Source organism: Myotis nattereri, assembly GCF_964212035.1.
Source record: "Myotis nattereri genome assembly, chromosome: 6".
In the NCBI taxonomy this organism is placed as follows: Eukaryota; Metazoa; Chordata; class Mammalia; order Chiroptera; family Vespertilionidae; genus Myotis; species Myotis nattereri.
In genome coordinates, this window is record NC_138081.1 from 76,545,518 (window position 1) to 76,569,127 (window position 23,610).

General features: G+C 37.1%; 1 protein-coding gene across 1 annotated transcript in view; it reads left to right on the forward strand.

Annotated features, from left to right (window-relative positions):
* Positions 1-23,610, forward strand: part of AHI1 (Abelson helper integration site 1) — a 163,571-nt gene that overhangs the window by 20,379 nt on the left and 119,582 nt on the right. Inside the window, exons 10-16 of the mRNA XM_081094098.1 lie at positions 932-1,117; positions 3,143-3,295; positions 6,647-6,779; positions 10,825-10,948; positions 17,801-18,030; positions 20,054-20,160; positions 22,525-22,643. Coding sequence (XP_080950224.1) covers positions 932-1,117; positions 3,143-3,295; positions 6,647-6,779; positions 10,825-10,948; positions 17,801-18,030; positions 20,054-20,160; positions 22,525-22,643 — 1,052 coding nt within the window. The remainder of the gene's footprint in view (positions 1-931; positions 1,118-3,142; positions 3,296-6,646; positions 6,780-10,824; positions 10,949-17,800; positions 18,031-20,053; positions 20,161-22,524; positions 22,644-23,610) is intronic.

Sequence of the window (23,610 nt, forward strand, 5' to 3'; positions counted from 1 at the left end):
AGTTTGTGCCAGGTGCATGGTTTGGCTGTAAGGATACAGCATAAAAAAGGAACACACAACTCTGTTGTCATTTATTCAACTTAACAGATATTATTAAACCATTTGTGTGTGCCAGTCACTATTCTAGTCATGCCAGCCAGGGCTAACTAGATCCTTTTTAAGTAGGTATATTAAAACATTTTTTAAATGTAATGAATGGATTTAATAAATTTAACCATATTAATTACTATTTGAAAATGGTTTTGACTTTTTGAAAATTAAAACCATAAGATTTTACCATTAAAAATACTGATACTAAACAAGTGGAAAATTTGTATCTGTGTTTAAATAATATGTATTTGGTTTTTATCATTGTTATCTTGAAGGTATATTGACCACCTTCTATGTGGAAAGTAACATTCTGCATAGAAATATAAAATTTTTTGCTGAAACCGGTTTGGCTCAGTGGATAGAGTGTCGGCCTGCGGACTGAAAGGTCCTAGGTTTGATTCCGGTCAAGGGCATGTACCTTGGTTGCGGGCACATCTCCAGTAGGAGATGTGCAGGAGGCAGCTGATCGATGTTTCTCTCTCATCGATGTTTCTAACTCTCTATCTCTCTCCCTTCCTGTCTGTAAAAAATCAATAAAATATATTTTAAAAAAAAAGAAATATAAAATTTTTATCAACCATCTGAAGTTGTATACGCAAAAATAAAACTGTCAGGAAAATATTTTAATTTAAAAGTTTATTTGGATTACTTTTTGTCAAAGTGATTTGGAACTGTGGTTAGCCAACTGTGTCAATGTTGTTTCCTTTGCTTTGTAAATCTTAAGGAATTTCTGTATGCCATATTCATTTTTTTAAAATGAGTTTGTGACTATATACTATTGCTTTATCTGATTTATTTATTGTCAATGAGCATAAAGTGTTATTTGAATTTTTATTTTAAGCTTCTAGGAGCCAATGGAAATATAAACATCAATTCAAAACTTCGCTTGCAGCTATATTATCCACCTCCTAAGCCTCGGCCACATGTAAAAGTCGTTGAGGTTTTCGAATGGTGGTTAAAATGTCCAAGAAATCATTATCCGTCAACGTTGTATGTGACTGTAAGAGGATTGAAAGTTCCAGAATGTGTAAGTCAATAGCACATGTAAGCGTTATGTCCTCTGTTGTTGAGATTAAATAGTAGCATGTTTTCCATTTCTAAAAAGATAAGATCTCTAGAATTATTTTAATGAATTTGTAGAATAGAAAGTTACCTTCAGAGATGATGTATTATCCTGTAATAGCTGATACTTAAAAGATACTTAAATGAGTTTTAAATAATAAATATAGATTTCATTGTTAGGAAAAATGTGTTGTTTTTTTAAAACTGTGGTGTTTTTGTTTGTTTTTAATCCTCACCCGAATCTATGTTATTTTTGGTGTTTGTTTTGATGTCTTTTTATTGATTTTAGAGAGAGTAGAAGGGAGAGAGAAAGAAACATTGATGTGAGAAACATAAATTGGTTGCCTCCCATATGTGCTCCGACCAGGGATCAAACCTGCAACTTTTTGGTGTACAGGATGGCACTTCAACCAACTGAGCCACCCGGCCATGGTGATAATACTGTTTTTTAAAAATTAAAGATAAAAGAATCATGTAAAGCAGGAGTTGACAAATATTAATGAAGGACCAGATAATATTTTAAGCTTTTCAGACTTTATAGTCTGTGTTGCAGTTACTTAGCTTTGCCTTTGTAGCATGAAAGTAGCTACATAGACATATGTAAGTGATAATAAAACAATTTGAAAATGTGTTCCAATAAAACTTTATTTATAAAAAGTCAGCAGGATAGATTTGACTTGGGCCATAGTTTGCAAACATGATTTACAGGCACATTTTTCACAATATATTTAAATAGTTATAAACAGTATTTCTGCTGCTGTTTTCCATATATTAAAATTACTAGAGGCCGGGATTCGTGCACTGGTGGGGTCCCTTGGTCTGGCCTGCACCCTCTTGCAATCCGGGACCCCTCGGGGGATGTCAGAGAGCCAGTTCCAGCCTAATCTCCGCAGGCCAGGCTGAGGGACTCCACTGGTGTGTGAATCCGTGCACTGGGCCTCTAGTACATATATAAGATCTTTGGTTAATCTCTTCCCACCCTCCCCTCTCCCCTCTTCCCTCTGAGATTCATCAATCTGTTCCATGTTTCCATGCCCGTGGTTTCTACTCTTGTGTTGAGCACCTTCCCCCTGGTGGTCAGTGCGCATCATAGCTATTGGCCAGTCTGGTCAGCCGGTCAGCCAGTCGCTTAGGCTTTTATATATATGGAAGATAATGATCTAGAAGGGGGTCCTAATATACGGTGACATTATATATGGGGTCCTAGTATATACGGTGGGATTTTAACTTTAGGTGGTGGGCACACAGTGTAATATACAGGTCTTGTAACATAGAAACCCACACCTGAAACCTGTATGATCACGTTGATCAATGTCACCCCCAATACATTTAATTTAAAAAATTATAATGATCCTAGCAAAGAATATGTCCTAAAAGGAGCTGAAACTTTTGCTTTTGTCTTACTTGCTGTAACATATTTCAGGACAGTTGCATATTCTGTAGTTGATATTATAAACTGTGATTACAGAGTTGGTTTGCATTGATTTGAGTTAAATCTATTTTTAAGAAATGAAAGATTTAAAAAACTTTAGATCTTAATGATAACAGTTTCGTGTATTTAAAGCCAGGGATACCATTTTATATCAGAGCCATGACATAACGTCTGATAGGTGTTGGTGAAGAGGCAGAAACAAAGGAACAGAGTTATTCAAACAGTATCATGTTACCACTTGAGTTCTGTTTTTTTTCTCTTTTCTCCCAGCTTCTAAGGCTTTTTGGTTATAGGACAATAATTTCAAGCAAGTTTCACTTTATTTAGAATAATGTGCAAATAAAAGTCGAATTTTTTCTGGATTACATTTCCAAGTCGAATTTTTTCTGGATTACATTTCCAAGTCGAATTTTTTCTGGATTACATTTCCAAGTCGAATTTTTTCTGGATTACATTTTGAAAACATTTCCATATTGTCTGTTTCAATATTTTAAAAACCATCTACGCTAGGAAAGAGAAAAAAATTAACATGATATATATTTTTCTATACATATTTAGGTAAAGCCATCTTACCGTTCTGTGGTGGCTCTTCAGGAGGAAAAAGGTAAACCAGTGTATTGTGAGCAACAGCATGAGTCAAGTTCATTGGACACAGAACCTGGACTAGAAGATTCAAAGGAAGTAGTGAAGTGGCAACGACTGCCTGGGCAGGTGACGTGTTTAATGTTGAGTTCATTTAGATATTTACTTATTTACTAGTAATTAGATTGCTATTTACAACTCTCAGATTATCCTTATTTATAATCACATACTGTCTTTACAATAATTCACTTGACAAGTAATGATAGAGTGTTTATCATTTGCATAAAAACACTATCTAGGTTGTTTGTTTAGGACCTGGGCAGTTTTATTAGTTTTCTAGAGCTGCCATAAAAAAAAAAAAAAAAAAAAAAGTGCAGACTGCTTGACTTATACAACAGAAATTTATTTACTCATAGTTCTGCGGACTGGAAGTCCCAAGATCGAGGATTGGCAGGGTTGGTCTTGCCTGGCAGATGGCTGCCATCTTACTGCCCTTTCATGGTCTTTTCCCCTTGCCTGTATATCCCTGTGTCTCTTCCCCTTCTAACCAGGACCCTCCCTAACAACTTCATTTTAACTTAATCAGCTAGTTCAGGGGTGGGGAACCTTTTTTCTGTCAAGGGCCATTTGGGTATTTATAACATTGTTCATGGGCAAAATTACCAACTTAAAAATTAGCCTGCTATATTTGGCCAAACATTTAATTAACTCATCCATAATGCCTTGGCAGGGCCAGACCAAATGATTTCACAGGCCTTCTATGCCCTATGGGCTGGACATTTCTCACCCCTGAGCTAGTTAAAGACCTTCTCTCCAAATGCTGTTACATTCTGAGGTACTGGGGTTAAGGCTTTAACAAATGAATTTTGGGGTACACAATTCAGCTCATAACAAGTAAAAAGCACACATTCTTTTATATCTCTAAGAGGTATGTCTCCTAATGGATTTTATTATTTTAAAATGGTTTTTAATGGATTCATAAAACTTTTTTTGCAGTCCCTGTCTCCTTCCTTAATCACATTTTGGTGGAGATATGTACATGTATATTCTTCTACCACAATTAGAGCAGTATTTAAGCTTGTACTAAATTTTTCTTACTTGGTTAGTATATTTTGTAGTAGCAAGAAGCATTGCTGATACAGTTTTGTAAATCATTTACTTGTTTCCACAAAGACTGGAGTGGCTTATTTTATGTCTGAGCCAATACCAATGCAGTTTATCTAAAAATCTTAACTTATGCAAACATTCAGTATATACATAAGGATGATTGTTTTCCCAGACTGTCTCATTGTCTGTGTTTTGCATCACTTTTGACATTCTTTTCTTTTTTAAAAAAATTTCTTTAAATTGATTTTAGGGAGAGGGAGAGAGAGATAGAAACATCAATCAGAGAGAATCATTTTTAAAAATTAAAGATAAAAGATATGTTATTTTTGGTGTTTGTTTTGATGTGTGTTTTTTAATTGATTTTAAAGAGAGTACACCCCCACTGGGGATCAAGCTGGCAACCCAGGCATGTGCCCTGAATGGGAATTGAACCCCGGACCTTTTGGTTCATGGGTCAATGCTCAACCACTGAGCAATGCTGGCCAGGCTTGAGGTAGACTTTAAAGGATGGCCATATTAGGGGTGGGAAGAAGGATAGAGAAAGGTATTTCATCTGGGGCCAAAGTTGTAAATAGATGGGAAAGGACTGAGGTATTCATCAGACACTCAAAAACGTGGCTGGCTGGCAATGAGAGTTTGTAAGAGATAGGGCTGTGTGATAGATTAGCAGGCCCACATTGTGGAGTGTCTTGAATGATAGCCTAATTAGTGATTGTGTGGGATGTGAGATATTAATGGAAGATTTTTGGGTAGGAGAGAAGCATTGTCTCAATCATATTTTAGGACAAATTGATGCTGGCAGTGGCATAGAGGAGATCTTGAAGTAGGATACATCAGAATGAGAGAAACCTACCAGATGGCAGGCAGTTGCAATCATTGATGTGAGATGAAAGAGTCTGACCTTGGGAGAATGGTGGCAAAAATGAAAAATAAGAGATGACTATAAGAAAGAAAGAATGGAGCAGCATAAAGAAGGGGGAAGGGTCAAACATGTTGAGGCCCTTTATTGCTATGAAACTTTATTGGCTTTTCTAAATACAGTGTCAAACCTTGGGAATACAAAGAAAATGATAGTGGCTTTCAGTGATTTTAGCTTACGTGGTTAGGCAGTTTTCCTGGGAGCAGCAGCATCTGATTGTAAAACCTCCTGACTTTTCCTTCAGTTTTTTCCTCTTTTAACCTCATTTTCCTTTTCAGATGGAGAATGGAGGGGGAAAATGGGTAGCATGGTGCCTGGTACATTATAGGTACCTAATAAATGTCTACTGAATTTTTCACCTTCCAGGTAGCTACTCATAATGCTACTTCCTAATAATGCTGCTAAATCTTGATACTACTTGTGAAAAACCTGGTACCTATCTAGAATGCAGGCCCTTGAACTAATAGTCTGTGATGAGGCTCATTAAGCTGGTCTTGACCCTCTGAATAATCCTTATTAGTTATATATAGTAATAATGGTCACTCATAGGGTTGCTGTGATGAATATATGAAAACACATGTGTAATAAAGTACCACATTCTTGGCATATAGTAAGGGCCCAATATACTAATATGTTTAGTTAAACTTTTAGAATAATAAGAAATACAGGAACTAAGACTCACTGAAGTTTGGAAGAGGCAGAATTAGAACAATAGGTATTAATACATGAAAATTTTTGGTTTCATCTGCTAATAGGGAATGAAGATAAAAATTAATGAAGAAATTTTAATAAATTAGTGAATCAGAAACCAATAGGAAGTGATTCATTAGTTTGGAAATACATTTTGGAAGGTAGCCACAAATGATGGTTATTTTAAGAGATAAAAAGAGAGAAGTTAGCCCTAACCGGTTTGGGTCAGTGGATAGAGTGTCAGCCTGCAGACTCAAGGGTCCCAGGTTCGATTCCTGTCAAGGGCATGTACTTTGGTTGCGGGCACATCCCCAGTAGGGAGTATGCAGGAGGCAGCTGATAGATGTTTCTCTCTCATCGGTGTTTCTAACTCTCTGTCCCTCTCCCTTCCTCTCTGTAAAAAATCAATAAAATATATATATATTTTTAAAAAGAGTGTGAAATACATTTTTTTGTGTGGTTCTATAAAAGCTATAGGGTAGTGACCGCTTTGGAGTGTCAGATACTGAAATTTTCTACTCATTTTAGGTGAATTAAGTACTAGTTAGATATGGAGTATAAATTGAGTTAATTTTATGGAGAATTGATTTTCTCTTTAGACAGTAAAATAAGTTGCTGTGGTTTCTCATCATTCTGCTTACTTGCTTTTCTCTTCCTCTTCATCACCATAAAGGGACTTAAAACCAACTATAGTCATTGAAATTAACAATTAGCCTTCATATTTTAATGTTTCTTAATTTGTTTTTTAAATGTATGTTTTTTAGGCTTGCCGTATCCCAAACAAGCACCTCTTCTCACTAAATGCAGGAGAACGAGGATGTTTTTGTCTATCTTTCTCTCACAATGGAAGAATATTAGCAGCAGCCTGTGCCAGCCGAGATGGATATCCAATTATTTGTGAGTAATAATCCTATTTGCTTAATTTTATTGGTCTTTGGTTTTTAAAATTCATTGAAACTTTAATTTGAATTATCCCCCAGCACTACTAAATTAAATAGATTTCTTCAAGTAAAGTAACAGCTCTCTTTAATAATTTTAAACTTTCCTAGACAATATGTTTTTAGAAGTAGAATTTTACACTTTTCTATTCTATACGTTTTTAGAAGTGAAATTTTTACATTTTCCTAGATGATATGTTTTCAGAAATAGAGTTTTACACTTTTCTATACAATATGTTTTCAATGTATACTGAAGGATGGTAAATTATTTTTAAAACATGCAGAAGGATTTTTGTAAGCATTTTATATTTAAAACTAGTGACCTGGTGCACAAAATTTGTGCACATTAAAAGGGAATTAGAGGAAATATTTTAATGTTGCTAGTTGCCCTTTCTCTATAATAGAAGTGTCAGAGATGAAAGAAAATTAGTAAAATGTATATGAAAATCTTTCTCCTGTCAGAGTCTGGGGTGCACCACGGGAACCAGAGTCAAGTCCCTGCCCACCCATGTGCACCTCGAAATTACGCGAGACCCAGACCCGGCTGGCTGCACCCCCACTGGGCTAGATCCAGACCCAGCCGGCCCCACCCCTGTCAAGCCCCACTGGGTGGGGGGCGCAGTCTCCATTCGCCTGGCCTGGTGCCGGGGCAGGAGCTGTGGCCTGAGGTCCCCTGGCCTGGGCCGGGGGGTGCGCCTTGAGGTCCTCTGGCCTGCGCTGGGGCAAGGGGCATGCCTTGAGGTCCCCGTCAAGCCCCACCAGGTGGGGGGCACAGCCTTAGGTCCCCCGGCCTGGGGCAGGGTGCACGGCCTGAGGTCCCCCAGCCCGGGTTGGGGTGGGGGGCGTGCCTTGAGGTTCCCCTTCAAGCCCCATGGGCAGAGGGCACGGCCTGAGGTCCCCTGTCAAGCCCCACCGGATGGGGGGGCATAGCCTAAGGTCCCCTGCCCTGGACCGGCGCCACGCAGCCTCAGGTCCCTGCTGATTGCTTATTAAGGCTCGTTATGGGAACTCGCCTCTGCTTTGGGCACAGCCATCTTGTGTTACGGAATCCCTGCCTCCACTCTGGGCGCAGCCATCTTGACCGTTATGGTGTGATGGTCAATTTGCATATTCCCGCTTTCTTAGATAAGATATACAAATTTAGAACCAGAAGGATAATAAATCTCAGGAGGAGTTTTAGTCTAGTTTAGTCAGTCAATAGCAGTGCTAATTTGAATTATGAAAGTCTTCAAATTTGTAATGCATTAGAATAATAATAATTGGCTTGGAGGACCTGAATTAAGACTTCTTATTACTATAGAGAAGTCAGCAGAAAGGCCAAACCCATTCTCAATTTGCCTTTAAAAACTATAGGAAACTATTAAGAAATATCTGTATCTCTTCGGAGGTTTTTTTTTTATATATATAAATGAGCATTATCATACTCTTCTAGACTTAGAGGCATTGTTACTTTCCTTTACTTCTTGCGTAGTAATGAAAACCAGCTCACCTCAGTTCCTCATGGGTGTCTGTTTTAAGCACTGCATCCTATAGAACAGTGGTTCTCAACCTTCCTAATGCTGCGACCCTTTAATACAGTTCCTCATGTTGTGGTGACTCCCAATTTCATTGTTACAAATTGAACATAATTAAAGCATAGTGATTAATCATAAAAACAATATGTAATTATATATGTGTTTTCCGATGGTCTTAGGCGACCTCTGTGAAAGGGTCGTTTGACCCCCAAAGAGGTCGAAACCCACAGGTTAAGAACTGCTGCTATAGAACATGCCTCAGCTTCACACAGTTATTTCTTTGTTGATTTGCTTTTTTTCAGCAGGGACTTATAATTAGCTTGATTAGCATTTATTAAATAAATATTCTTCCTTATGAAATAATGTTAGTTTTAAAAAATACAAAATTCTTTGTATAGTTTGATTACAGCTATGCTATTTTAAAAATTCACCAAAACCTATGCATAGGGGGAAAAAAGATTCTTAGGAAACATACTCCAGAATAGTGATTTCATTCTTTGTGGTAATGGGAGAATTATTTGCATTTTGATTTATATGTTTTCAACATTTCTGTGATAAATATGTGCTACTTTATGCTTTAAAAATCTTGTTTAAAATGCTATATAAATTTAGCTTTACTTCCTGCTTAAATCTTAAAATACAGAAGAAGAATCTTTTTTTATTTTTGATTGATTATGATGTCTCCTTGGAATTTGTTTAGCTTGTAGAATATGCAAATTAATGTTTTTCACAATTTTAGTAACATTTTTGTCTTTATTTTTTAAGTGTTCTTTCTGCCTCTTTATATTTCTTCTCTTCTCCAGGGACTCCCGTAATTTCTGTATTGGTACACTTGATGGTGTCCCACAGCCTCTGCATTTTCATTTGTTTTTCTTTATTCTTTTTCTTTCTGTTCCTTAAATTACATAATCTCTCGATTGACCTGTCTTCAAGTCTTGATTCTTCTGCCAGTTCAAATCTGCTGTGAGCCCCTCGCAGTGAATTATTTTAGTTATTGTGCTTTTCAACTCTATAATTACTGTTAGTTCTTTTTTTTTTATAATTTCTATTTCTTTATTAGTAAGAAATTCTCACACCTTAATTATTTAGACATTGTTTTCTTTAGATCTTTGAACATATTTATAAGCATGGATTTAAAGGGAAGACTAATGTTAGGCTTCCTCATGAACAGTTTCTATTGACTGCTTTTTGTCTGTGTAGGGCCATACTTTTCTGTTATGTTTTTCTTTTCACACCCTCTTAATTTTTTTGTCAAAAACTGGATATGTTAGATATTGAAGTGTGGCAGCTCTGAATTCATATTCCCCCACTCTACCTAGTCAATCAGGATATGTTGTTTTGTTTGTTTAGTGACTTTCCTGGACTAATTCTGTAGTCCTTTGCCTTGGTCATTTGTTGCCACTGAAGTCTCTGTTTGGTTAGTTTAGCAGTCAGCTAATGGTTAGAGGGAGATTTTTTAAAATGCCTTGAGTGAATAGGTCTCACAGAGTTTGCTGTGAGGTTCTGAAGGTGTTGCATTGGAATACACTTTCAAAACTTTAGCCTTAGCCTCCACACACACAGCCTTTGCTTATGCCAGAAGCACTTCTGTACTTAAGCTCAGTTAGTTTGACCACTAGGTGGAAGTAGAGACTTGGAAACTTCGTTGTTCTGTTAAGTCATTATCTGAGATCAGTGACTTTTCAACTTGTGTTCCAATAGAATTTTTCAAACATGTAATACCTAACTATTTATTCAGGGGCATTGACCTCTCTACCCTTAGATTGTGAAATTTAAAAATGACACCAGCCAACGCAACAATAGTAGTCCAATGTGAACGAATCAAAAACATACCTATTATTTTGGTCAGATAGGCAAAAAAATATACTTTTTGGTGTGCTGCAGAATTTTAGCAATTAGTTTCTCTGTGCCGTGAGATTAAAAAGGTTGAAAATTGCTGTCTTAGATGATGTTATTGTATACATTAATATAGCAATACTATACTGTTTATCAAATTGGTTGCCTGTCAATTCCTTTACTAAATCTAAAATTTCAGTGTTAGAATTTTTTTCTGACAATAATACAATTTAAATTTCTTGTTACTTCAAATAAAATTTTGATTACTTCAAATAAAATTGAATCAATTTTCAGGTAAAATAATACCTCTTTAATGAAAGCCCAAATTATAGAATCTTTTAACTGAATTATAATTTAAATGTTATTTATTATATGATTAATTGACTATCAAAGATTATTAGGAAAATTGCTTTGGAGAAATGAGAATAATTGTTCATTGTAATATATTTAAAATTTTATGTGTAAATTCTTGTGCCTAAAACAAGTGAAAAACTATTTGTAAGTAGATTCTGAAATATTTTATGCTGAAAACCTTTGGTCATATTCTTAGAGACAGTGCTTACTTTACAAATTATTATAAATTTTGAATTTGTATATTATTGTATTAAGGATCCTCTGTCTGGAAACCTACTAATTTTTTAATATTTTCATTAGTATACGAAATTCCTTCTGGACGTTTCATGAGAGAATTGTATGGCCACCTCAATATCATTTATGATCTCTGCTGGTCAAAGGATGATCACTATATCCTTACTGCATCATCTGATGGCACTGCCAGGTTAGTGTGTTTGTTTAGTACTCAATGTGTATGCTGTTTGCCATCAAGAAAAGCAAAGACAATATAAAGTGATAGAACTACTCTTATGCTTCAATATGTTTGTTTATCAAGGGATTATCAGGATTGTTGATTAATTAAATAAGTAGTAGTAAAAACTTTTTTCTTGAAGACATATTTGCAAAATACATTTATTTGTGTAATATATAATATTTCTAGTCCTCACTGTCTTTAAATGATCATTATGTACACTGTTCATGCTTTGAGGTGAGGTTATTAAACAACTGAAATATTTCCCAGGACACAGTGGTGCTCAGTACATAGTGTAGGGCAGTGATGGCGAACCTATGACACGCGTGTCAGAGGTGACACACGAACTCATTTTTTTGGTTGATTTTTCTTTGTTAAATGGCATTTAAATATATAAAATAAATATCAAAAATATAAATCTTTGTTTTACTATGGTTGCAAATATCAAAAAATTTCTATATGTGACACGGCACCAGAGTTAAGTTAGGGTTTTCAAAATGCTGACACGCCGAGTTCAAAAGGTTCGCCATCACTGGTGTAGGGTAAATAAATGAATATCACCTATGTTTAAAAAACTTTATAGTTTGTCAGATATTTGTATTTTTTCAGATGTGAGCCTTAAAAATAACCCTTTTCAATTTAATAAGTTTCATAATAGAATATTTTAAGAGCTATTTTTTAAAGTTTCATTTACATTTTTTTTTGTAGCTGCTTGATCTGCCTTGGATGTTTCTAAAATTATTGTTAGGCAGCTGTTTAAGATGCTTTTAAATATGTCCTTTATAAATGTCTTTTTTGTTATTGTTGTTGTTAATCCTCACCTGAGGGTATTTTTCCCCCCCCACTGATTTTTAGAGAGAGTGGAAGGGAGGAGCGGGGGGAGAGAGAGAAACATCAATGTGAGAGAGATAAATTGATTGGTTGCCTCCCACACACTCCTACCAGAGTGGGGATCAAGCCTGCAACTGAGGTATGTGCCTTTGACTAGAATCGAACCCGTGGCCCTTCAGTCTGCAGGCCGACGCTCTAATCACAGAGCCAAATTGGCTATGTATAGTCATACAGGGCTTAAATATGTCCTTTGAATTTGATTCCAACAAGTGGTATTTATTATCTCTACAGACTAGGAAACTGACATTTAGAGCAGTTTGAGATCCACTCTGATTTTACTCTTACTTATGCTTCCTGTTCTTTTAAATACACTCTTTACAGATACTTCTAGTATCCTGGTCCCTTTTTCTACTAATCTTATTGGCTTCCTTCTCAATACAAAATGTCTAATTGATTAAGATGGTATCATTACTGTTTGTTTATATGTAAATGAAATAGACGACAACTGGTGACAATGGATTTTTACCTCTCTGTCTAGCTGGGAATCTACTACTATTAGTTACTCTTAATAATATCCTCAAGAATGGCATAGCCGTTCTGTCAGATGCCAGGTTATGCCAGAGAAAAACACGTAACCTTACTAAGATCTGACTGGGTTTGTCAATCTGAAAATCACTTGAGTTTTCATCTCTCCTGAGCAGTCCTTTTACTCATTTTTATTCAGCTCTCCTTTCTCACCCCCCTGGCAATAGATCTAAACCTTACAATGCTTCAAGTTCTTTACACTAAACCATAATCTTCCTATTTTCATTAGATGACTGCCTTCAATTTACAGTGAAATTTAGCCAGGCATGAATTTCCTATATTTCCCTCTGGTTTCCCACCTAATATCTATAAACTGGAGGCCTGGTGCACGAAATTCATGCACTCGGGGGGGAGGGGACATCTCTCAACCCGGCCTGCACCCTATCACAGTCCAGGATGTCCGACTGATAGCTCCTGCATTGAGCATATGCCTCCTGGTGGTCAGAGTGCGTCATAGCGACCTGTCATTCCACCATTCGGTTGATTTGCATAATAGCCTTTTATTATATAGGATGTACCCACCTTTATCTGTCCATCTCTCTTAGCAAAGAAGTATGGGTGCCTTTAATCGCAGCCCTTTAATCTACAATCCTGTTAACTTCTATTTCCTACATCTCTTGACTCTTTAGTATCTTTCTCTCTATTTATTTTGCACTCTCATTTTAGAAATACAGCACATATACGATCTCCAACCATGGTTCAAAAATGGAGTTTCAAAATACGTTAAAAAATGTGCATCTAAGTAAGTGGACCATTGTAGTTCAAACTCATGTTGTTCTAGGGTCAACAGTATGCTCAAATCTCATCTTTAAAAAATCTTTTTCTCAAGTCTTTCTGCCTTCCAAATACCACATCATTTTTCTTTCTACAACATCAAGAGCATCCTACACACAATTGTCTTTACTTTGGCCCAGTTAGTCTGGCTTTTACTCCACCATGCTATGGAAACCTTCTTCAAGAGGTCAGCATTTATTTGCTAATTTCTAGATCCATTGGCCAGTTTTAGTTCTTACTCTCTTGCCTTTACTACAGTATTTAATTATTGACCAGTCTTGAAATATTTTCAATTTATGGCTTTTATTGACAACCTCTTTTTTTTCTTTTTAGGACTCCAACTAATTCTCATTCTCTTTCTTTAGTTCCTTTCCTCTACCTATTCTCTATAGATGTTTATCTTCAAGATTCTTTACCTGATTGTCTTCCCTGGTTTGGTGTGCTTATCCTGGCCTCTCTTGCCTTTCCTGGCTTTGAATCCACTTCTATGCCAATGACCTTTACCCACTTATTTCTGAGATTGACTTTCTATTCCAACCTCTGTCTGGATTGTGTCCAGTGGCACCTCAAGTCTAAAACCAAACTTAGCAAAATCACCAAACTCTGTCTTCCTCTTTTAGTCCTTTTATACTATACTAGAGGCCCAGTGCACAAAATTCATGCACGGGAAGGATCCCTAGGACTGGCTGGTGATCAGGGCCAATCAAAGCCTTCCAGCTGCTGGTGGGGCCTTCCTTCATTCTGCACCACCCCTTGGTGGTCAGCGCCTGTCATAGAGAGCAGTCAAACTCCTCGTCTCCCAGTTGAACTCGTGAGGGGACACTTTGCATATTCACCTTTTATATATCCTATCTAATTATAGACATGGTAATTAACCATACCTCCGACACGCTTCCCATTGGCTAATCAGGGCGATATGCAAATTAACTGCCAACCAAGATGGCGGCCGGCAGCCAGGCAGCTGAAGCGAACAGGAGGCTTGCTTGCTCCAATGATGGAGGAAGCCAAGGTTCCCCGCCTGCCGCTGCCAGCCTCTGAGCTGCACTCTAAGAAACAATGTTGCAATTATAGAAGCTAAACAAACCCCAGAAACCTGCTTTCTGCCAGCCGGGCCTCAGAGCTAGAGTTGCAACAGTGTTTCAATTATAGAAGCCAAACAAACCCAGAAACCTGCTTTCAGCAGCCAAGGTCTCAGAGCTGGAGCCGAGCCTCAGAGCTAAAGCCGGCTCTCAGCTCCAGTGACAGCCATAGAGGGCAAATAAATCCCAGAATAAAAAAAAAAAACAAAAAAAACAAAAACAGTAGAGGTTGGGAGCTTCAGTCACCCACCAGCCTAAAAATGGTCCTCAGCCCCTCACCCAGACTGGCCCACCCTGAAGGGGGTGTGACCAGCTGCCCAGCGGGGACCCCTACCCTGAAGAGGGTGTGACCAGCTGCAAACAGCCATCATCCCCTCATCCAGGCTGGCCAGGCACCCAAGTGGGACCCCCACCCTGATCCGGGACACCCTTCAGGGCAAACCAGCCAGCCCCCACCCATGCACCAGGCCTCTATTCTATATAGTAAAAGGATAATATGCAAACTGACCCTAACAGCAGAACGACTGGGAATGACTGGTCACTATGACACACACTGACCACCAGAGGGCAGATGCTCAATGCAGGAGCTGCCTTCTGGTGGTCAGGGCGCTCTCACGTGGGAGGATCTCTGCTCAGCCACAAGCCAGGCTGATGGCTGCCAGTACAGCATTGGTGGTGGGAGCCTCTCCTGCCTCCTCAGCAGCGCTAAGGATGTCCGACTGCAGTTTAGGCCTGCTCTCCGCTGGCAAGTGGACATCTTCCGAGGGCTGCCGGGCTGCCAGAGGGATGTCTGATTGCCATCTTAGGCCCAATCCCCCGGGGAACGGGCCTAAGCCAGCAGGTGGTTATCCCCTGAGGAATCCCAGACTGGGAGAGGGCACAGGCCGGGCTGAAGAACCCCCCTCTCCCCCCTGAGTGCACAAATTTTTGTGTACCGGGCCTCTAGTATATAGATATTTTTAATGACAGCCTTATCCACCCTGTCTCCCAGGCTGGGACTCAAGAGTAGTCCTCATCTTTTCTTTTCTTTCCACCATTTATTTCTATGTCTAAGTAGTACTAAAGTCTGTCAATTCTCTCTCCTAAAGGGCTCACCATTCTACCATCCTTTTTATCCTCACTGCTGTGGCCTTAATTCAAGCCCTTGTTACCTTACCCTCCTGAAAATCATCTTCCATAATGTCTTGATTTTAAAAAATCTCTGATTACCACTGCCCTTTAGAAAATGTTCTAGTTCCTTAGCATGGCATGACAGACTGTCCCTCATTGGCCTTATATTCCTCTCTTGTGCACTTCCCATTAATGCTCTGCCTTATCCACACCATCTTTTGAAATATCATTGACATCTTTGGCATCTCCATGCCCTGTTACCTTACCTATTCTTCCTATGCTTAAATGCCCTTCCTTCCCAACTCACACAATAAACATTTCTGTGCCTTTTGTGAGCCATTATGGGCTCATAGTCATCCTTCAAAACCCAGGTCAGATTTCACCGTTTCTTGAAGTCATCTTGGTTTCCCCATACAACATGTAATATATTGTAATAAAGTAAGCTTTTTTCTTTATGTAGTTTTGAAAGTGATACTAATTTAGGACTCCTTACATCATAAAAATATTGTGAAGGATTAACTGAGTGAAGAAAGAAACGTGGTGGCTAGAGTGAAAAAGGCAGTGAGGTTCTAAAGAGAGGGAAGGAATACATACAATGAGTAGGCCCAAGTTGAAAGGAAGAGAATTGCGATGCTTGAAAGTGGCAGCAGTATGGGTTTCTGCCCCTGTCTTCCACCCCTGTCTTCCTCGAGATCACTGTCACTTGTCATCAGTAGTATTTCTTTAGTAATTGTTTCCTACCTGGATAGCTCCAGGCCATAAGGATTTAACCTAAATCTCCTTTTTTAGTTATCTTCAATCATCAAAGACTTTTCCATGTATAATGGTCCCAAATAGGCCCACCCTCTCTCTCTTCATATACTGTTTCAATTTTGGTATGATTTTTCTTCTCCAATTGTAGTAACTTTTTTGTTACAGACATCTGGTCTTTACAAATTTGTGTATCCTTCTTTTCTGTCTATGATGAGCCTGATATTTTCCAAAACCCATTAATACATTTGTTTTGATCTTGGATTCTACCATTGATTGTGTGACTAAAGCTACCATTGATACCAGCTTTGTTTTCCCATAGAAAGCTTCATTTTTATTTTAAAGCTAGGGGCCCAATGCACGAATTCATACACCTTGAAAGTAACTGTGGGCCACGAGGCTGTGGTGGGCACAGGAGCGGGTCTCGGCCCATCCTCCGAGCTCCTGCCCGGCCCCTCCTGCCTCAGCCCCTGGTCCCCTGTCTGCCGGCAGCCCCACTCCCGCCGCTGCCTCTCCCATGCACTGATGGTGCTGGCAGCGGGTGCAAGAGATGGCTGCTGGCCCCAATCGCTCCTCAGGAGCAGGGGGAGGTGTTATATTTCATGTAACATAAGTTCACTGAAAGTATTACTATGGTTAAAGTGTTTCTATTCTGGCACACGTGCTTTGTTTATACTTGAAAACATGTCCTTTCACTTCCTTCATTATTAGTTTGGATTCATAGTAGTTGAAGATCATATTCTGTATTTAAGCAGCTGCTGAGAAAATTCGTAGAATGTTATTCTCGAATAGCAACTGTATTTTTTTTATTGACTTAATTTTCATTAGTTCTTAGGCAGTAATTAAAAGGATGTATTGTAAATCCCCATATTAAAAGATTAATGTATTCTTCAAATTCTAGTAACTTAATCTTTTAAAAGTCCAGTATTCCAGCTCATATAGCACCTGTCTGTTGCTAGATTTTACCTGTTTTTACACGTTGATTAGAATTGACATAACAGCTTAACCCTTAGAGTTTACTCTTTTGTCAAGACTATAGCAGTGATAATAATGTTAATGTTTTTAATGATCCATTTTTTATAGGTAGAGATAATGAGAGTGCTTAATATTGAGTTGTCTGTTTTCTGGCATTTTAATCTTATTTTACTAAAGTATTTATATAGTAATTTCATTATGGCTTATAGGTCTTTGAGATCTTCATGTTTATCATCTATATTACTAATATAAAGTTAATAGAGTATCCTATTATCTAACCCTCCACTATTAAGTTCTTTGCAAAAGCATATTCATAACCTAAATGGGAAATCATTAAAGTTTCTCCCTGTATCTTATTTTTATGTTATTGTATTAAATGCAATATTTTACCAATTATTTGATGTGTATTTGTTTAATCAGTGTCAAAAGTAGATAGATTTTACAAAGACAGACAAATACAGTTTTTAATTTGATAGTATAAATTATAATTAGTAAATTCACCATTATGCTTGATAATAACTGTAAGACATAGCTTTGTCAAATGTAAAGAACCCCAGTCATCAAATATGTGATTATATTAATTTTTAGTTACAAAATTTAAATTTAGTTTATCATTGTCACTTGCTTACTTACATCCCATTGGCTATACTGGTTCCTAGAGAAACTTTTAAAGAAACTTGTGTCTTTTAGAAGCAACATATAACTTTTTATCCTTTTCCAGGATATGGAAAAATGAAATAAACAATACAAATACTTTAAAACTTTTACCTCATCCTTGTTTTGTCTACACGGCTAAGTTCCACCCAGCTGCAAAAGAGCTGGTGGTTACAGGATGTTACGATGCTGTGGTACGGATATGGAAAGTTGATATGAAAGAGGATCCTGCCATATTGATCCGGCATTTTGACACTCACAAGAGTTTCATCAACTCTCTCTGTTTTGATATTGAAGGTATGTCAGTGAACATATTCCAAATTAAAACTAGTTGTATGAATAATTAAAATTTGCTTTATCTTACTAGGATAATAAATATTTAAGCATGAGAGGGAGTTTATGTATTGATGATTATTTGTGTATACTGAGATTTATGCATATTTTGCAGATTATATGATAGAACTGGGCATAGATTTGGCACTGAAGGAGTTGTGTTTGTAATTTTAAAGTCATTAAGTTCCTAAACATTTAGATTTAACTAATCTTCGCTGTAACAACCAGTCATGTTCCAAATTTCATAAATATATTTTATTGGGTTGGTGATTATCTCCTTAGTACTTTTCTTAAAATGGCCTTTTAACTTAAATGGTAGAAAGAAGATGAAGAGAAAATCCCAAAAGAATATTGAAAATATAAATTTTAAATGTACTAACATTATTATTATTTTTTTTTAATTTAGAAGCATATAGAAGGGAAATTTGCAGTTATTTAAAGGTTTATCTTAGTATATGAATAGTGTAGATGGTGATTTAAAGATATAAAATATAGATTATTTTATTAACTGAAAAAATAGAGAAATGTATTATATCTATCAAATAGTCATTTTTTTACATTATTTAAGACACTAGATATGTAGACTATAGCTATAGTTAATTAGTATGGGATCCAGATTAAAGTTATATTACTAATATACTCTTTTCAACTCTCAGGCTGTTAATATATTGGAACACCTTCAGAAAAGTCAGCCAACAATAGTAGAAAGGTATCTGAAAACTGTCATTATAGAGGTAGCTCAGATTATAAAAGGGATATGAAGAATTTCTTCATTATTTGGCTGTGTTGCTCCAGTGGATAAAGATAAAGCCAAAGCTACAGAAGACAGATTTTCTTTGCTCAGAATTAGAAAAAAAAGCATCCTGATACATAGAGCAGTTTATCATTTGAGTAAGCTACTTTTTAAAATATGAAATTCAGTTTCTGAATGGCCATCTGTTCATAATGGTATGTAAAACATTTCTGAGTGGGCATGAAATTGAACTTGATGGTATCTATTAGTAATGTTCCATTCAACTTTAAGGTGGGTGGACTTTAAGAATTAATGTTGCCCTGGGCAGGCAGCTCAGTTGGTTAGAGCATCATCCCAGCGCACCATGATTGTGGGTGTGGTCCCCTCTAAGGACACATGCAAGAATCAGCCAATGGCCCTGGCCAGTTTTGCTCAGTTGATAGACTGTTGGTCTGTGGACTGAAGGATCCCAGGTTCAAGTCCAGTCAAAGGCACATGCTCGGGTTGCAGGCTTGATCCATAGTGGGGAGTGTGCAGGAGACAGCCGATCAATGATTCTCTATCATCATTGATGTTTCTATCTCTCTCCCCCTCTCCCTTCCTCTCTGAAATCAATAAAAATATATTTAAAAAAAAGAATCAGCCAATGAATGCATGAATAAGTAGAACAACACATCAATACCTATCCGTCTCTCTCCTGCCTCCCCATTCTCTTTTTCTCTCTCTCTCTAAAATAAATAAATAAATAATTTTAAAAAGAATTAATGTTAAATTGGTACACCTGTTATTTAATTTATTCATTCTCTGATCATTGAGTACCTGCTGGGTCTCAGGCATTATGCTAACAGTATGTATTAGAATAAAGGTATTTTTCTAGGAATATAAAGCAGATTATGTAAATTGGTAAAGGTGAGCAATACAGATACATATTGGATAATTCAGATAATTTGTTTGGCTTTGGAATTTGAGCAATATACATATATACTATGATGCTCCTTTCTTTCTGTATTAAAATCAGAGAAATCCAAAGGGAAAGAAATCATCAAAAATAATTCAAGTGGAAAGTTCATTTAAAGATAATTGGGATTTGAGTGTTAGCTGTGTTTGGTTTTCGGGCTCTTTAAATTGAAATATCTTCTGGTAGTCCTAGGATTCTTTGACTGTTTTACTGGAATGCTTTTTCCAACTTCATACTATTTCTCTCTACCCCTCTGCATAACATTAATCAGTGAGTAATTTTATTTTCTTAAATAGGTCACCATATGTATTCAGGAGACTGCTCGGGGGTGATTGTTGTTTGGAATACCTACGTCAAAGTTAATGATTTGCAGCATTCAGTGCGCCACTGGAGTGTAAATAAGGTAGAAAACCTCATTTCATTAATTAAAGAAATTAGAAAAAACATTGAACAACACGGCCTTAAAATAAGGAAGGCATCAGGCATTCTGTTCTCTCTTTTCAAAAAAATTAAGGTTTTGTTATCATTAAAAGTCTGTTATCACTGATGAATTACCATGTCTTTCTGGGGGCTAGCTGATGATACAGTAACTTAGTGAAAACTTTATTTTGGCCAGGCTTTCCTTTAATTCTCTTGAGCTCTAATGTGCACTCTGGCATTCAGTGCTTCATTACTGAAATGTATGTTTATATGTTATATTAATTGCCATCTATAAGGAGTAATTTATGTTTCACCTTATTATTCCTCGTAATAGATCATAACAGTTGTCCTTGTGTGAGGAGCAGGCACTGTACATGTCAGAGAGTTTTCATGAACTTTAGTTAAGTCTCTTGAGTCTCAGGTTTGTTTAAGAAACCATCTATTCAGGAATGATGGCTCAGGATTCATGTTGTAGCTTAATTTCACACAATGTGAAAAGAATTCTAATTACTAATCTATCTGCGGGATTGGCCAGTCCCTGAAGGCACCAGTTCCAATCATCTGAGTCTACAATGCAGAGTCTGTTATTTGTGTTAAAAAGCATGTGTTTCTTTACCTCAGCGTATTAACCAAAAGGGAAATTTACCTTGAAAATCTGCAGCCTGGTGTGGTTACTTGAGACAGTCAGAAGCCAAAAGTCAGGAAATGAGCTGGACTTTGTACTTAATGCCCCAGGACAAGCCAGAGACTGCAGCTTCTTGCTGGTTCTCCTCAGCCAGCCGTGTGAGGGATGCTAAGCTGTGTCCCTCTGTCCTTTAAGGTGAAGTGTCCGTGTGCTGCCTTGATACAGAACCTGGGCTTCACAATTAGGCCTCTTCTCATTTAAGCATGAGTTTCATAAAGAAAAATATGTGCTGGGGGGTGGGGGTGGCCAATGAGGAAAAAAGGAGACATACGTAATACTGTATGTAATACTTTAAACAAACAAATACATAAATAAAATATGGAAGAAAATATTACAAACACGAAGTCTGCCAGCACTTTCCTCAAAATTGTACCTAGCATTTGTTATGCAGTTTTCTTTGTATTTTGCACATTGGCATCCGGTGAGTGTTACTCCAGCTGCTGAAACCTCCAGCAGTGCATCTCCCCCCTCAAATGGTGGTTCTTCAGCTCAGTAAAGCCTCCGTCCAGGGTGTCAGTGTTTGACTTTTCCTGCAACTTTAAAAAAACAGCTGACAGCAGGTCTTAGTGTCAAATAGCAATGGCAGAGGCTCACCTGGATTGTAGCAGTTTGGAGCCTACCTCTGCTGACACCAGCCCGCCTCTGAGGAGGATACCCTCTAGGCCAGTGATGGCGAACCTATGACACGCGTCAGAGGTGACACACGAACTCATTTTTTTGGTTGATTTTTCTTTGTGAAATGGCATTTAAATATATAAAATAAATATCAAAAATATAAGTCTTTGTTTTACAATGGTTGCAAATATCAAAAAATTTCTATATGTGACACGGCACCAGAGTTAAGTTAGGGTTTTCAAAATGCTGACACGCTGAGCTCAAAAGGTTCGCCATCACTGCTCTAGGAGAAAGGGGCAAAAATCAATACGCAGTCCTCAGGGGGGAAGAAGGATAATTTGTAATTCTGCCAACGTGTTAAAGCAGACTTCTCGTCGACTCTGTGGACTTTAGTCTAAGCAGTTTTGCATTTGTAATTTTTTTCTTCCTTCCTTGTTTTTCAAACAAGAAGGACCTTTGGTTATTATTCTAATTAATGCCAAGCTTGTTCAGACAGATTCTTCATCAGCGTTTATGTATTTCTTGACATGATTAGTCCGGCGTCTTCTATAGCTGCCTTAAGTAACTATAAGAAAACACTGAAAATTACAATCTAAATTGTAATTATTTCAGAATATTTTGCTGATGATATATCTTTTCAAAACAAGTGGAAGTGTGTGAAGAAATAATCTGAGACTGAAACAGAACTTGAAAGTTAATTCTGCACTTTGAATTTATTAAAAAAAATGGAAGCTTTCTGACATGATGATAAACAAAAAGTGCAAAGTTAAAAGATGTGTTTAGAGGAAGTGCTTCTTGTTTGGGAATATACTACCAAGACTCATAGTAACGTGCTGTTAGATCACAACCAAAAAATACATTTCATCAGCTTTATTTTCAACCTTAAACTGAAATTATCGGGAATCCTTTTAAACAATTTTAAAGCGTCCTTTATATTATAATTAAAACTTATAACTTAAAATAATTTTTACTTTTGTACTTTAAGAAGGGTTTAACATTAGACAAACTTTACAGTGGTAATGTATAGTCCTTTTTCTATCATTTTAGGAAATTAAAGAAAGTGAGTTTAAGGGGATTCCAATAAATTATTTGGAGGTTCATCCCAATGGAAAACGTTTGTTAATCCATACCAAAGACAGTACATTGAGAATTATGGATCTTCGAATGTAAGTATATTTCACTATTGGCAGGTTAAGCACTCATAGAATAAGTAATGAATTAATTCATATTTATAAAATTCAGCTGTGATTCTCACCTAGACAGTTTTGTCCCTCAGGGGACACCTGGTAGTGTCTGGGGACATTTTTGAATGTTGTTTCTATACCTAATGGATGGAGACCAGAGGTACTGCTAAGCATCCTATACTTCATAAGATGGCCACCAGCAACAAAGAATTCTCTGGCCCAAAATGTGAATAGTTTTGATGTTGAAATGTAGTTAGTTCATTTTTTTTTTTTATTGCTTAAAGTAATACAAAGGGTATTACATATGTGTCCATTTTTTTCCCCTCCGCCTAGTTCATTTTTATTTTCACAATTTAAAAGAACTCTGTCATGGAATATCTTTTATCTCTATGATACTGATATAGCATAGTATTATAATACAATGCCATAATTGAATGGGAGGGCTTTTGAATAATTCATCCTTGTTTTTTGTTTGTTTGTTTGTTTTATTTCTGAAAAAGGCCAATGAAGGGAAATACCTTTAGTGTAAGAGACAGAAGTAGAGTTCTGGGAGAGTCAGCATGGACTTCTGGTGTGCTTGTTTCAGTATTGAGTTCTAGCAAAACAAAGGGGAGGAAGCTATGTTATCAGATTTCATTATTGCTTTTAGAAAGGCAAATGTGGCGATCTATGTTAGTTTATTTTGCAGTTCTCCTTTTAGAGCTAACAGGTAAGCCCTTAAATATTTATGTAGAATTGTCCAAGACACTGGCATGGGTGCTGGTGGAGCATGATTAGCAGTAGTAGCTCATCAGGAGTTTACAATCTGGGTGTACTGCCTCTAGAATGACACACAAAGCATTTAATTGGGTTAAACTGAGATCTTCTAGGACTGGAATCTGCTTATTCTTTTTTCTATACGTAGCACCCATACTATGCGGCAGACAGCAAGTTTTCAGTATGTTATTTT